The 16,066-nt window shown below is 40.5% G+C and overlaps 1 protein-coding gene across 1 annotated transcript in view; it reads left to right on the top strand.

Annotated features, from left to right (window-relative positions):
- ahi1 (Abelson helper integration site 1) overlaps nt 1-16,066 on the top strand; it is a 134,750-nt gene that overhangs the window by 54,847 nt on the left and 63,837 nt on the right. Inside the window, exons 7-11 of the mRNA XM_078212568.1 lie at nt 5,703-5,895; nt 7,385-7,480; nt 11,986-12,171; nt 13,876-14,031; nt 14,277-14,409. Coding sequence (XP_078068694.1) covers nt 5,703-5,895; nt 7,385-7,480; nt 11,986-12,171; nt 13,876-14,031; nt 14,277-14,409 — 764 coding nt within the window. The remainder of the gene's footprint in view (nt 1-5,702; nt 5,896-7,384; nt 7,481-11,985; nt 12,172-13,875; nt 14,032-14,276; nt 14,410-16,066) is intronic.

The raw sequence follows: 16,066 nt of genomic DNA, 5'->3' as shown, positions 1-16,066 counted from the left end.
GGAGGGCCCTGACTGCCACCCCTTCACTCCAGCGGGGTCTCCCGCTAGTTCCCCTAACATGGGGAACTACTCTAAACCCCGCTGGAGTGAAATAAATCCTGGCGAGGTGGGAGATGCTATCGGGCCCGGCAAGTTCTGTGCCAGGCCCGATAATAACATTTAAAATATATTTTAAATAGATTAAAATTACTTGCCCCTCTTCCCGCCGGTTTCCAGGGTGGTCCCGACTGCGCTTGTTCACTGGCTCTGGGAGACCCGCATGAATAAGAACATAAAAACATAAGAGCGAGGAGCAGGAGTAGGCCATCTGGCCCTTCGAGCCTGCTCCGCCATTCAATAAGATCATGGCTGATCTTTTTGTGGACTCAGCTCCACTTACCCGCCCGCTCACCATAACCCTTAATTCCATTACTGTTCAAAAATGTATCTATCCTTGCCTTAAAACATTCAATGAGGTAGCCTCAACTGCTTCACTGGGCCGGGAATTCCACAGATTCACAACCCTTTGTGTGAAGAAGTTCCTCCTCAACTCAGTCCTAAATCTGCTCCCCCTTATTTTGAGGCCATGCCCCCTAGTTCTAGTTTCACCTGCCAGTGGAAACAACTTCCCTGCTTCTATCTTATCTATCCCCTTCATAATCTTGTATGTTTCTATAAGATCTCCCCTCATTCTTCTGAATTCCAATGAGTATAGCCCCAGTCTACTCAGTCTCTCATTAGCCAATCCTCTCAACTCCGGAATCAACCTAGTGAATCTCCTCTGCACCACCCTCCAGTGTCAGTATATTCTTTTTCAAGTAAGGATTCCAAAACTGTACACAGTACTCCAGGTGTGGCCTCATCAGCACCTCATATAGCTGCAACATAACCTCGCTGTTTTTAAACTCCATCCCTCTAGCAATGAAGGACAAAATTCCATTTGCCGCCTTAATTACCTGCTGCGCCTGCAAACCAACTCCTTGTGATTCTTGCACAAGTAACCCAGGTCCCTCTGCACAGCAGCATGCTGCAATTTTTTACCATTTAAATAATAGTCCATTTTGCTGTTATTCCTAACAAGATGGATGACCTCACATTTACTCATGGGGACGCATGCGCAAATCCCGCGAAATGGCTGACACATGATTCTCTGTACCGGACCCGCCAGAAAATGTGTGGGTCACGATGGGAGAATCGGTCCCATTATTCTAGAGCAAATAACAGGTTGATGTTTAGATTTAAGAAACTCTTGGTTTGGCAGTGAAATGCATTAGTGTAGTTGTTAGTCTGAGTTAGTATGTGTGTAACATAGAGTCAGTGGCACTCTAGTCTGGATTATTTATTTCTCCCCCTCAATTCCAATAAATGTGCATCATGTTCAGCAGTTGACACATTTCTAAAGTATACTGATGAGGAGAAAATGCAGATTGGAATATGAGACGTAATGTCTGTTCTATCCTCTAACCTGCTTGGAACATCCCTTAAACTATTGCATCAATTCAACTGATTTTGCAAATTGGTCATCAGCAATGTTAGGCCATACTCTGTAACCAAATATAGATACTTAGTCATTTTGTAATTCTCTCATGCTTACTTTGAATACCATGCACGCAATATTTTTCAAAACCACAAGCCAATAAAGATGATCAATATTACAGGAATGATTTTCATATATGTGAGTAACATTTGTCTGTGGTAATACTATAGTTTGTAGTAATGGGCAGCACGTCTAACTGGTGTTCCATGTTTTGGAATACTAAATTAGGTGACTGACTCTGCACAGACACTGATGTGTGTCATAGCTATTGATCTGAGTAAATCTGCAAGGTTATGCAAATAGAAGTGTTAAATTAACAGCAAGAGAAGGACTTGTATTGATATAGCACCACCTCATGACTTTCTGAACTGCTCCAAAAACTTTCAGATACAGTTATTTTCTTTGAAAGGCTCGGACAGTCATGCAGCAAAATACCACAAAATTAAAGATATGTCGATCTGTTTTATCGTTCTGTCAGCTGAGGCAGGATTGGTACTCTAGGTTGATGGAGAACAAGCTACTCAGTAATTTCATGTGATCTCCAGTATCCCACTGGACCAAGTAGACAGAGTTGTCAGTTTAATATTTCATCCAAAGAAGCACAGCTGAAAATGCAGCACTCCCTTGGGGTTACACTGTAATACATTGGATGAAGTCTGGAACACGGTTGAACCGATGTCCCTCAGCAGTGAGTGTGCAATCAGCTAAGTCAAGCTGATGCTGCCATTCGGAGTGTATTTGTTGCTGAAACCAGTAGAATGAGACCCATTTCTGTTTTATTCTGTTACTGTAATATGTATTAAATGCTTCATGTTGGTTGAAGTGAAAAATTGCAAAAAAGATTGGGTTACAATATAATTGCCTTTAGAGTACACATTGAGCACGGTTAGGTCATCAGTAAATAGCAAATTCAACATAGTTTTTAGAATAGGATAAAGACCATGCGCTGCATTTGGTCTCTGCACTTTCATTTGATAATACTCCCTTAAATGCCTTCTCATCTCATCCTATAATCCCATCTATTTTTTAAAAATGGATCTAGTTGCCTCTTAAAGCAATTTCAACTGTCTGCTTCAATGTTCCTCCCTCCTTCCCTATTAATTTACTGCAGGAATGGAATAAAACTTTACCTTGCTTCCCTTTTACCAGTGAATCATTTGTCTAGAAAACATTAAAAATCCCCTTTATAATAAATATTTGAATTACAGGTGTAGGGTCTGTTCATTCCTTAGAATAGGCGTAGGCAGCACTGGTCCGAAGTGAAACTTCTTTTATTGAGCATCATTTAAAAGTAACATGACAGAAAGCGAAAGAGGATTACTTGAGAGAGAGAAAAAAGAGAGACGGACCAGCAGAAACTAGTCCTAAAACAGACTTGATCCAAACCTTGCACACAATTCAACTCGACAGATAATTGTTACGACAATATATGCATTCTTATGTGTTATTGAAAGAACTGGGCACACAGTCTCCAACTTACATAAACAATTGGCAGCTGTGGCCGTGAAAAACTTCTGTTTAGTCATTTCTGCTAACAGTGTATTTTCAAATGCAGTCCATTTCTAAGTTCATCCCAGAATTCCCAGCAGAGTTTTAAAATGTGGCCAAGTTAGCTTTAAAGCTTAGCATAAGTAGTTACGCAGGCAAAAATACCTTAAAATGAAGTCTTTTAACTGAAGAAAACCAAACAAAGGATCCCACAACAGGGATATAAAGGCCCGGGAGTGGTTTTATTTGTTCCGTTAACCCAGCTAAAATGTGTTTTTTGTGAAAGATGTATTTTTTTATCTGTCAGCATAGACTTTGGAGCAAGGTCTAGCTTTCTGATGTGTTACAGCAGTGAGTATTTTGCAGTGATTGCAGTGCAAGCATAAGGTGTGCATGCAAACACTGTAGGTGCACTGCTTGAGTTTCCTTTCCCATAAAGCATATTAAAAATGCATGGACAGATAACGATTGCTTGGCACAGTTCTTAGAAATATTTCCCCGTATCTTGACTAATACAAGATAACTGCTCATTTATTGTTTGTTGAACTTCTTTCCAAGACAGTTGACTTCTAGTTTTGCCTATATTAAAAACAATTTGGCTGTGAAGTACCTGAGACATCCTGAGGGTGTACAAGGAACTACACAAATGTAGGCTTTTTTTTTGGGATATAACTACACTCTCACTTCTGAATCAGAAGGTTGTGGATTTAAGCACCACTCCAAAGGACTTGGGTGCAAAATCCAGGCTGATACCCTGGGGCAATACAGAGGAAGTGCTACGATGTTGACATTGCTGTCTTTCAACTGAGATGTTAAACTGAGACATTTTCCACCCTTACAGACAATGTGAAAGATTGCACACTTCATAGGAGAACTGCCTTCACTGTTCTTTTAAGTGTCCTGACTGCCATTTGTCCTAAATTCATCATCGCTTTTTCAAAGAACATTATCTGGTGGTTTATCATATTTCTGTTTGTGGGAGCGTTACAATAGTGGCTTCATTTCAAAAGTGCTTAATTAGCTATAAAGTGCCTTAAGATGTCCTGATGTTGTAAAATACACAATGTAAATGCAAGCTCTTTTCTCTCAGTTTGTCATCTTCCAAAAATGCTGACAACCATCCCCCTCCCCCGCAACCAGTCCAGATCATTTTTATATAACAATGTCATGTGTCCCTCTTCCTCTGAGTGATATCACTTGTCATCTACAACGTCTCAGCTTTCATAAGTCCATGTTGTCTGTCCTGATGAACCCATATCTTCTAAATGGTTAATGTCACCTGGCCTCTAAAAGCTCCCAACTATTGATGAGTTGATCTGTCTATATTTATCTGATGTTTATCCCTTTCTGCTTTTCTGAGCAGGTGTTAACATTTTGCAACCTTCCAATCTTCTAGCACAACTTTATATCTATGAGTGTTTCAAAGTTTGTAGTCAGAGTCCCTGGTACTTCCTGACTTCCCTTAGCTAACTTTATATTACTTTTGGTTTTTTTGCTCTTAGCTCTGATGAAGTCAAATTTGAATGTGGATTACAGGGTCAATGGCAGGGTTCTGAGGAATGTGGAGGAACAGAGAGATTTTGGGGTTCATATCCACAGATCTCTGAAGGTTGCCACTCAAGTGGATAGAGCCGTGAAGAAGGCCTATAGTGTGTTAGCGTTTATTAACAGGGGGTTTGAGTTTAAGAGCCGTGGGGTTATGCTGCAACTGTACAGGATCTTGGTGAGACCACATTTGGAATATTGTGTGCAGTTCTGGTCACCTCACTATAAGAAGGATGTGGAAGCATTGGAGAGAGTGCAGAGGAGATTTACCAGGATGCTGCCTGGTTTGGAGGGTATCTTATGAGGAAAGGTTGAGGGAGCTAGGGCTTTTCTCTTTAGAGCGGAGGAGGTTGAGAGGCGACTTAATAGAGGTTTATAAGATGATGAGGGGGATAGATAGAGTGGACGTTCAGAGACTATTTCCTCGGGTGGATGTAGCTGTTACTAGGGGGCATAACTATAAGGTTCATGGTGGGAGATATAGGAGGGATGTACGAGGCAGGTTCTTTACTCAGAGAGTGGTTGGGGTGTAGAATGGACTGCCTGCTGTGATAGTGGAGTCGGATACTTTAGGAAGTTTCAAGCGGTTATTGGATAGGCACATGGAGCACACCAGAATGATAGGGAGTGGGATAGCTTGATCTTGGTTTTGGACAAAGCTCGGCACAACATCGAGGGCCGAAGGGCCTGTACTGTGCTGTACTGTTCTATGTTAATAGTACTGGTTAACTCAAATTGCTTTTACAGATTGAAATGTTGATGAACAAAGATCAAAAGCTGTGTGCCTTGAAACCCAGTGATTTTGAGATGTCGCTGATGCAGAAATCGGAGATCTATTATGCACTAGTTTGAAGCATTACTTAGTGTTAAAGAAAGTACCCTCTTGGGGCCAACATAAATTGTATAGTGAATGAAACAAATACAATGTGGGCAAGGACCTAATGATGATTTCATAACTTCATTTAAAATTTTACACCAATGCATTGTTGACATCTTTGAAACTGATGGGCTCAATTTGTACCAGTTAGATTTGCAAAGTCTAAAATGTTTTGAATTTATTATCCAAAGCCTTACTGGAATAAAAAGCTCTTGGAAGATTTGAAACTTTAAGAACATTTTCTGTTTTTCCATTCTAATTCTCATGTGTTGATAGCAATCGACCTGTCACTTCATATTATGAGCAAGAGAACGTGGAGCATATCCTTCCCATCATGACGCAGCCTTACGATTTTAGGAAAAAAAAGTCACCAATTCCAGCATGGGAGGAGCAAATTATCTTCAATGAGCGATTTGGTTATTTTCTTCAAGAATTCATAAATTCACCTTGCAGCCTTCTGTTCTTTGAGGTATCAAATATTTGAGCTGGATACTGCACATTGATTCTGTATTAGCTCCTGTTTAACTTTTTTGTATGCTAATTAGACCTAGGTGAATGGTATACACTCGGGGAGAAGGGAACATGGTGACGTTACTATTTTCTATTATTCATGAGAGCAATATTTTAGTATATTTCGGAATGAGCGAACTAACTTTTTTGAATGTTTGAATTTAAACTCAGATATTGTCATCGAAGTTAGAGCCAAAGTATAGAAATTGCCATTGAAAACAATAGTAGGTTGCTAGTTTTTCTTTTTGCGGAAATCACAGTTTTGCACATCCTAAACCTGAGCCTCACATTTGTGATTACGGAGGTGAATTTATTTTAAAATTTTAACTGCACTTTTTTAAACTGCATAGATTTAATCAGTAGGATTTTATACCTTGCAAATCTAACTGCAGATAACAAGGAGAGATCTTCCATATCATTGTGCCTCAACAATGTTCATTTTCAGGCTCAGTAAGTAGAAAAAGGAATGAAGACACAATTGCACCATCTGTTCACCTCTACTTCGCTGCTCTGGGATTTCCAGATTTCCCAAGGTAGAATAATTTAGCCAGCAGCTGAAGTAAGTGTTTAAGTGAGATAGAATGGAGCTTTCCTCGTCTTCCGCTGTTGTTTCTTCTTAATGTAGCTCCACTGTCGCTTAGTATACGGGTACTTGAATAATCATGCATTGGGATTTGTGTCCCTCTAGGAACTTGAGTTCTACAGGGCTCCCCAGGGGTTAGGCTGATTGGAAACGGAAATGAAAGTTTGTCTCGCCTCCCAGCAGGATCCCAAAGGTCTGTGGGCAGGAGAAACAGCTTCAGACTTGGAAGGCTTGCAGCTGCATTCCTGCCACCTCTTGATTCCAGTGCAAGTCCACTTAAGGCACAGGAGTGCATCCCTCTCCTCAGAGGCACAATACACTTCCTATAGACTGCATTTGGTCAGGAGCTTGTGGAGAACCTAGAGGCAAATCTATCATGGCATCTTTCTGTGTAATGAAAATCAAGATTAATATTTAGGCTTTTACCACAAGTGATGAATCTACAGCGAGATCAAGCGGTAAATATTTTGGATCAAGTTAGTTTTATCCCTTTTGAAAAATGGTTTACTGTATAATGAATGCCATTGAGATGATGAGAATTATTTGGCCTTCACTGTGATCTAACTGGAAAGCGAATCAGGATTTTGCTCTCATGAATAATAGAAAATAGTCAGTCATTTCACCATGTCCTTGATCACCTCCATCACTTTTTAACATTAGTCTACATTCTTCACAATATTTTTATGATCCTATCATTGTATTTTTCTTCTTTTCCTACGTTGCTGATTTGTCAACAACAACCTTGAAAATTATCCATTAACAACCAGCCATTCAATATGGCATTTGCTACTCGAAGTTAGATATTTTGCATTATTTGTTTTGGTTTGTTTGAAACTCTTAATCAGTTATTTTGATACTTGTATAGATCCTTGAATTTGTAAGTATGGATGAAGCCAAAGTCAACTATGCGACTCAAAGTAGTGAAGGCGGTTGGCGGAAAATAGCCTGGGCATTTCTGAAGGTAATGTGTTATGGACATAGCCATATTCTGAAGCATAAAGCAGGTAATTGTCTGCAATGTCGGCAGATTTTTGTTTTTGACATCAGTTCTGACTTGTTTGTGCTTCATAATACCTGCCTCAGAGTAAAATAGCACTCACTTCCCAGTCTGAGAAAATTTTAATAATTATGCAAAGCTTAATTGTGATACCACTTGGAGGAAAGAGAGATTGTGTGTATGTAGATTAAAAGGGAGTGTCCTTTTTGGCTGCTGAAATCGAAGCAGTGCTGCATGCGATGTTTGTGCCCTTTGCCATTCCACAGCCCCATCCCAAAGGTCATCACTGTAATATGCTTGTAGCCAAGATCTAGGCCACCACTGACTGTCCCTGTTTATATGCAAATTTCACATAACATGGTGGCCACAGATGTTCCTGTATCACAAAGCTCAATTCCTGCCACTCTACTGATCCAGACCCATGGATGCAGCGCTATCGTTACCAGTTTGATAGGACCTACAGAAATTGTTGGTGGCATTTGGCAGGTGTGGACAAAACTGACTCCAGATCACTTTGGAAAAGCTCCCTTGCGAGTAATACCATGTAAAACATAACATGCTGTCACTGTGAAGCTACTGCAGAATCTTTTAGTTTAACAGGCATTTTACATGTCAATGAGGACCATGGGGTTTTATATGCTGGCAATGCTTACATAGAAACATACACAGAAAATAGAAGCAGAAATAATGGCCCTTTGAGCCTGCTCTGCCATTCATTAAGATCAGGGCTGATCATCAAATTCAATACCCTGATCCTGCCTTCCCCCATATCCCTTGATCCCATTAACCCCAAGAGCTATATCTAATTCCTTCTTGAAATCACACAATTACTTTCTATGGTAGTGAATTCCACAGATTCACCACCCTCTGTGAATACGTTTTCCTCACTTCAATTCTTAACGGTTTACTCCTTATCTTCAAACTATGACCCTTAGTTCTGGACTCATCCACCTTTGAGGACATTCTTTCTGAATCTACCCTGTCCATTCCTGTTGGAATTTCATAAGTTTCTATGAGATCGCCTGTCCATCTTACAAACTTCAATGAATATAATCCTAACTGAGTTAGTCTCTTCTCATATGACAGTCCTACCATCCCAGAAATCAGCCTAGTAAACCTTTGCTGTACTCCTTTTGTAGCAAAGAAATTCTTCCTCCGATAAGGACACCAAAACTTCACACAATACTTCCAGCGTGGCCTCACCAATACCCTGTACAAACCCAGTAAAACATTCCTATTCCAATACTCAAATAGACTTACCTTCTTTACTATCTGCTATACATATATGCTTATTTTCAGCAAATGATTCACGAGGACAACAAGGTCCCTCTGAGTATCCACCTCTCTCAATTTACACACATTCAAATAATCTACCTTCTCATTTTTGCTACTGAAGTGGATCACTTCACATTTATCAACATTATAGTGCATTTCCATGCATATGCCCACTCACTCAGCCTATCCAAATCACGCCGAAACATCTCTGCATCCTTCTCGCAGCTCACCCTCCCACACAGCTTTGCATCATCTGCAAATTTGGAGATTATACATTTAGTTCCCTTGTCCAAATCATTAATATATATTTTGAACAGTTTGGATTCTAGCAGAGATTCCTGAGATACCCCACTAGTCACTGCCTGCCAATTGGAAAATGATCAATTTATTCCAACTCTTTGCTTTCTGTCTGCTAAACAGCTTTCTATCCATTTTAAGACATTACCCGCAATCCCATATGCTTTAACTTTATGTAGTAATCTGCTATGTGAGACCTTGTCAAAAGTCTAAATAAACCACATCTACCAATTCTCCCTAGTCAACTCAACTAGTTACATCCTCAAAGAATTCCAGTAGATTTGTCAAGCATGATTTCCCTTTGGTAAATCTATGCTGATTTTGTCTGATTATACCACTGCTTTCCAAATGCTGTGCTATAAAATCCTTGATAATGGAATCTACTTCTCTACTACCAGCATTAGGTTCACTGGTCTATAGTTCCCTGTTTTCTCTCTACTTCCCTTTTTGAATAGTGGGCTTATATCAGCTACCCTCCAATCTGTGGGAACCATTCCAGATCCCAAAGAACTTTGGAAAATGACGACCAATGGATGATCTATTTCTAAGGCCACTTCCTTAAGTACTCTGGGATGAAGATTATTAAAAGCTTTGGAGATTTATCCCCCTTCAATCCCATCAATTTCCCTAAAACCATTTCTCTACTAATACTGATTTCCTTCAGCTCCTCACTAAAACTTCATAACTTCCGGTGCATTATTCACGTTTTCCTTTGTGAAGACTGAAGCAAAGTACAAATTTAGTTCCTCAGCCATTTCTTTGTTCCCCAATATGAATTCCCTAGTTTCTGACTATTAGGAGTCTACATTCGTTTTAGTCAACCTTTTTCCCTTTACATACCCATAGAAGCTTTTAGCTAGCTCACTTTCATACTCTATTTTCCCTTTCTTAATCAATCCCTTGGTCTTCCTTTGCTGAATTCTAAACTGCTCCCAATCCTCAGGCCTGTTGCTTTTTCTTGCCAATTTGTATGCTTCTTCTTTGAATCAAATACTAAGTCTAATTTCCCTTGTTTGGGCACAGTTTCCTTTCCACTCTTGTGCCAAATGGGAATAAACAACTTTTGGAGTTCACCTATTCGTTCCTTTAATGCCTGCCATTGCCTGTCACAGTCCTTCCTTTCAGTAATATTTCCCAATGCATAATAGGCAACTCATGCCTCATACCATCATAGTTACCTTTATTGAGATTCAGGACCCTGATCTCAGAATCAACTACCTCGCTATCCACCTTGATAAAGGATTCTAACATATTATGGACACTTGTCCCCAATCGTTCTCTCACAACTAGATTGCCAATTAATCCTTTCTCATTGCACAATACTCAGTCCAAGATGGCTCGTTCCCTTGTTGGTTCCTCAACATATTGGTCCAGAAAACCATCCTGTATACACCTCAGAAATTCCTTCTCTACTGTACTGTGACTCATCCAATCTATATCCAGATTAAAGTCACCCATAACCGCAGATATTCCTTTATCACATGCAACTCTGATTTCCTGTATAATCATAGAATCCCTACAGTACAGAAGGAGGCCATTTGGCCCATCGAGTCTGCACCGACCACAATCCCTCCCAGGTCCATCCCCGCAACCCTCATTTACCCTAGCTAGTCCCCCTGACACTAAGGGGCAATTTAGCATGGCCAATCAACCTAACCCGCACATCTTTGGACTGGGAGAAAACCGGCGAGTTTTTTTTTTTTACCCCCTTGGTGTTCCTTAACCTATACGGATTTCACATTGTCTGTGCTAATATCTTTCCTCAATATCGTATCAATGTCTTCTCTAATCAACAATGTAACTCCACCACCTTTTCCTTTGTCTGTCCTTCCTAAGTACTGATTAGCCCTCAATGTTTAGTTCCTATCCTTGGTCACCTTGGAGCCACATCTCCATAATGCCAACTATATCATACCCCTTTACATCTAACTGCACAACTAATTCATCCATTTTATTTTGAATGCTTACATAGGTTCCCACCCCCCTGCTATATTTGTTTAAACTCTCCCCAACCACTCTAGCAAGTCCCAGTCCTGCCTAGGTGTACCCTGTCCAGTTTGTACATGTCCCACATCCCCCGAAACTAAGCAAGAATACCGGAGCAATCCCCGCCAGTCCTTAGAGCATGTTCTGGACTGCAATTGTCCCACTCTTGGTCATTTTTTGGGAGAGTGGTGAGTTGCACGCCGGTACTGGGGGGGTGGAGTCTAAACATGCTGGCGAGCTCGGCAGCAGAGCATTGGAGCGCCATCTTGCATGGGCGCCCTGATCTCTCAATGCAATGTGTGATACTCCCTTCCCAACCCCATCAGCAGCATGTTCCACCGACTTGAATCGCCGGCAATGGGTCCTCTTGATGGGTCCTACTGCCTAACCCCTGATATGCTCCACTTTTGCACAACCTCCTTGTGTAGCTCCTCCCTGCATAGCTCCCCCCTTGAGCTTTCTTCCTGAGGCTGGAGATAACGGGAGAGGGGGAGGGGGGGGTGGTCATTTAGGGGAATTCAATTAAATCAATTCTATCCAGTTTATCCTGATCTAAAATTCCTACCTTAACTCCATGTTGAGGTGTTGCAGCGTATAAAATTCCTGGGCTTCACTGAGAAGGCAAGTCAGTTCAGAACTAGTGTTCCCAAGTGAGAGAATTGAACCAAGAGTGGGTAGATTTACCAAATCAGAAATTAAAGAATGGTGTTTTCTTTACTGCAGTGGGATTAGGTCTCTGGCCGAGGGCAGACCCTCAGGAATTTGTTTGTATTTGTATTTGTTTTTATTTGTTCTTAGAAAAAATATTGTATGATATTATAAAATTTCATTAGATGAATGCTGGAAAACACAGATGCTTTACTTAACATGTGCCACATACAAATACAAACATTTCTATTGTCATTAATTAGTTGGTAGGTGCTAATGGAGTGTTAAATATTGATCGAAAACTACGTCTACAGTTGTATTATCCACCTGTAAAAATCAAGAAGCTTTCCAATTCCATTGAAGTATTTGAATGGTGGAAGAAACGTCCTTGGAATCATTACCCTTCAACTTTGTATGTCACAGTGAAAGGCTTAAGGCTACCTCAAAACGTGAGTCTAAATTAAGAATCTTCAAAAGCCTGTACACATGCTATACATTTTCCGGAACTGTGAATTGCTTCTTCAAACCTTATACAAGAAAAACTTTAAAGTGACAGTTTATAGAAAATCATCAAGGAGTCTTTTTTTTTAAAAAGTAAATTGAGAAAAGCAGGATTTTATATAGAAAAATCCTTTAAATGTTATTCACAAAATTACATTCTTAGGAAGGAGCATTTCTGATGGTCATATTATAACAATGAAATATGCAAGGCTAAATCACGGGCTGTGCTTTCAATTTATATAGATATTTTCCTTTGTGTTTTTAATTTGGGAAAACTTGGGTCTAGAAAATCATTATAGTAGGAGGAGAAGACATACATCATTCAAGCACAAGCCAGACGATATACTGATCAGTTACTGCCAATGTTTTGGTTAATTTAAATCTTGAAAGGATTTCACTTTGTTTTCTCAATGGATTTCTCCTCTCTAGTCATTTCATAGTATGAGATTCTGATCGGTGTTTGTGCCGTGTACAGGCAAACCGGTGTTGGTGTTATGGGGTGGGCAGTTGGGGATACGATGCTGGAATTCAACTTGCAGCCATACAGTTTTCCTGTGTAAGACTATCAGAATGGTGCTGGTCATAGCATTGGGCTGGGAGGCATTTCAGCATTCAAGATGTCCACCTGAAAAGAATGGGAAGCAACCCCAACCCCACAAATAACCAGGCCATTGAAAATTCACATTCAAATGGCCGGAGCTTGCAGCAATCACAAGGCATTAAGCCAAATTTGGCTCTGGCCTCAGGCCAGCACAGATTGAAATGCAATATTACAGCAGTTGTAGACGCAAGTCAAATCTCTTGGCAACTCTGTCATTTAATGTTAATTATCTTTTAACATTTAGGACAGATCTTTATGGTCCCTTGCTGTCAGATTTGAAGGTAGAGGTCTCATAAATGCAGCGTGTCGCCTGTCGGCCTCCTGTTTTACAGTGGAGGTGTCAGCAGCCCACTCACCGTTGGGCTTATTGAGGCCCTTAAGTGGCCAATTCATATCTGCCTCCTCCTTGGAGAATGGTTGTAGTCCCAGCAAGTGGCCACTTCTCAAACCTGATGCTGCTGCGACTCGAGAGCTGTCAGCAGTCAGATTGGCAGACAAGGGGGCAGAAGTCTTGCCCTTAACAAATTAACATTGCCAAGCATAAAATAGCTGCAAGGCAGTCAGTATAGATGGTAATGTTTCCTGCCGCCTCTTCGAGTCACGGGGTAGGAAACCCCACCAAGCAAATATTCCTGTGTATAGAATTGTCAACTGGTTATTTTAAGCATTGCTTTCTTTTCCACTTTTAAAAGCAATTTTAAAGATGAACTGTGAAACTTTTCATACCATTTCTTATAGTCTCAGCTAGAATTTCAATATTGAGCTTGATACTACATTCTCAGTAACTCCGAGTGCTGATAGAGTTGGTTATGTCCCATCTTAACAGCACTTATAGTATGTTTTTGTGAAAAGCTCACTATCTATTATCATGAATTACATGTAAATTGTACATAATAGGCAGCTGAGAAAATGTCCTGTTCAATAAGTTTCGTAAGTTACAATAGTGACTAGACTTCCAAAATACTACATTGACTTAAGAATGTCCTGAGGTTGTGAAAGGCACTCTGTAAAAATGCATGTTGTTATTTACGTTGTTGTATCTCTTAAATAGGTGAATCCTTCTGTACGTTCCATGATGGCTATTCAACAAGAACAGGGCACCATTTCATACAGTGAGCTTCAAACTGAGCTGGCGGAGAGAGGTGTTTCATCAACTGTAGATTACCAGAAATTGGATATTTTGAAATGGACCAGACTACCTGGGCAGGTAAAGAAGTTTGCTTAACCTCTGCTTTGACTGCGATGGAAATTAAAATCAGGAAAGATGTAACATGGGCTAGCATTCACTAAAATATTACCTCCAGTACATTTATAAAGTTTGTTAACTTAAAAAATTATCCTTCTGAATGCCCCTCTAACTTCTTAGAAGTTACCTTCTGCCGAGTGTAGAAGGTTATGTTCTAATGGTAATGCTGACATGTAAAATTTACAACTTGGCTACCTCCCTTTTAGGTTTGTCGTATTCCTAACCAGCTTTTGCTGTCATTTCGGGGTGGACAGATAGGATGCTTCTTTATCGAATTTTCTCATGATGGAAAAAGTTTGGCAGCGTCGTGTGCTGACCGGAATGGCCATTTCATTGTAGGTGAGAATTAACAAGAGTGAAGAAACAAAAAAGCGCATAGATTTCTACACATAGCTATTCTGTTCTACATATGATTGTGCGCTATATTCTACATTTCAATGTCATATTGTTTTTACTCGTGATCCTTGAATGAAAGGAGGCAGCACGGTAGCACAGTGGTTAGCACTGCTGCTTCACAGCTCCAGGGACCTGGGTTCAATTCCTGGCTCGGGTCACTGTCTGTGTGGAGTTTGCACATTCTCCTCGTGTCTGCGTGGGTTTCCTCCAGGTGCTCCAGTTTCCTCCCACAGTCCAAAGATGTGTGGGTTAGGTTGATTGGCCATGCTAAAATTGCCCCTTAGTGTCCTGAGATGCGTAGGTTAGAGGGATTTAGCGGGTAAAGTATGTAGGGATATGGGGGTAGGGCCTGGGTGGGATTGTGGTCAGTGCAGACTCGATGGGCTGAATGGCCTCTTTCTGCACACTAGGATTTCTATGATTCTATGAAAACAGCCATCAGTAATTAGAAAAGAACCCGTTCTTGTTCTTCAATTATGTCACCTCTAATGCCTAAAATGCCCAGTATCCTAAAATTTCAGGCAGTCAAGAATTATGATACGAGGCTTAAGCTCTAACCATTATATTTTTTCTGTTTGCATCCTATTATTTTTATGGCATGCATGATTTTAGAGTTTCAGAAAATTCTCCAGCATCATTAGCCACTTTGCATTAACAGGATTACAGAATCACCACTTCTACTGGAGCTGCTAAGAAAGAGAAGGCTGTCCAGGGACCAGTACCATTCCTGCTCCACTCTGTAAAACTGTACATCAGAGCTGTGTAGAGCAGTAGTAGAATAAGCAATTAGGTGATCAAGAATGTGTAAAAGCACCCATCCCATACCCTGTGGAGAAACCTAATTATTTGAATCCTCTGGGATTGGACTGTTTAAATATGGACGGCCCGATTAAAAACGGCATTAACATCCATTCTGTCCAATAGCCCCTGAAATAAATTATATACTACTTCAGTTGGTTCAAGTAATCAGACTTGAAGTCAATTTCAGAGGGAAATGATGCTATATGGACAAATGTTTGTGTATATGTTAAATCTTGTTTCCCTTTGTGTTCAGGGTGGACCTCTGGTTTTGTTACTTGGAGCTAAATGTAATAATGGGAAAGAGATGGAATATTAGTATTCTGGGTTGGGAGCTTAGGCCCCTTGCATGAAACTTTCAATAAAGAATATCTGGAATTAAGAATCTACTGATGACCGTGAAACCATTGTCAATTGTCAGAAAAACCCATCTGGTTCACTAATGTCCTTTAGGGAAGAAAATCTGCCGTCCTTACCTGGTCTGGCCTACATGTGACTCCAGAGCCACAGCAATGTGGTTGACTCTTAGATGCCAGCCTCCAGCCAATTCGATTCACTCCACATGATTTCAAAAAATGGTTGGAGGCATTTGATACTGCAAAGGCAATGCGTTCCGATAACATTCTGGCAATAGTACTGAAGATTTGTGCTCTGGAACTTGCTGCTCCCCCAGCCGAGCTCTTCCAGTACAGTTACAACATTGGCATCTACCCAACAATATGGAAAATTGCCCAGGAATGCCCTGTACACACAAAGCAGGACAAATCCAACCGTCCAATCAGTCTACTCTCGATCATCAACA

The sequence above is a fragment of the Mustelus asterias genome, chromosome 5 (genome assembly GCF_964213995.1).
Source record: "Mustelus asterias chromosome 5, sMusAst1.hap1.1, whole genome shotgun sequence".
In the NCBI taxonomy this organism is placed as follows: domain Eukaryota; kingdom Metazoa; phylum Chordata; class Chondrichthyes; order Carcharhiniformes; family Triakidae; genus Mustelus; species Mustelus asterias.
Note: the sequence above shows the minus strand (reverse complement) of the source record. Positions and strands in the feature narration are given on the sequence as shown.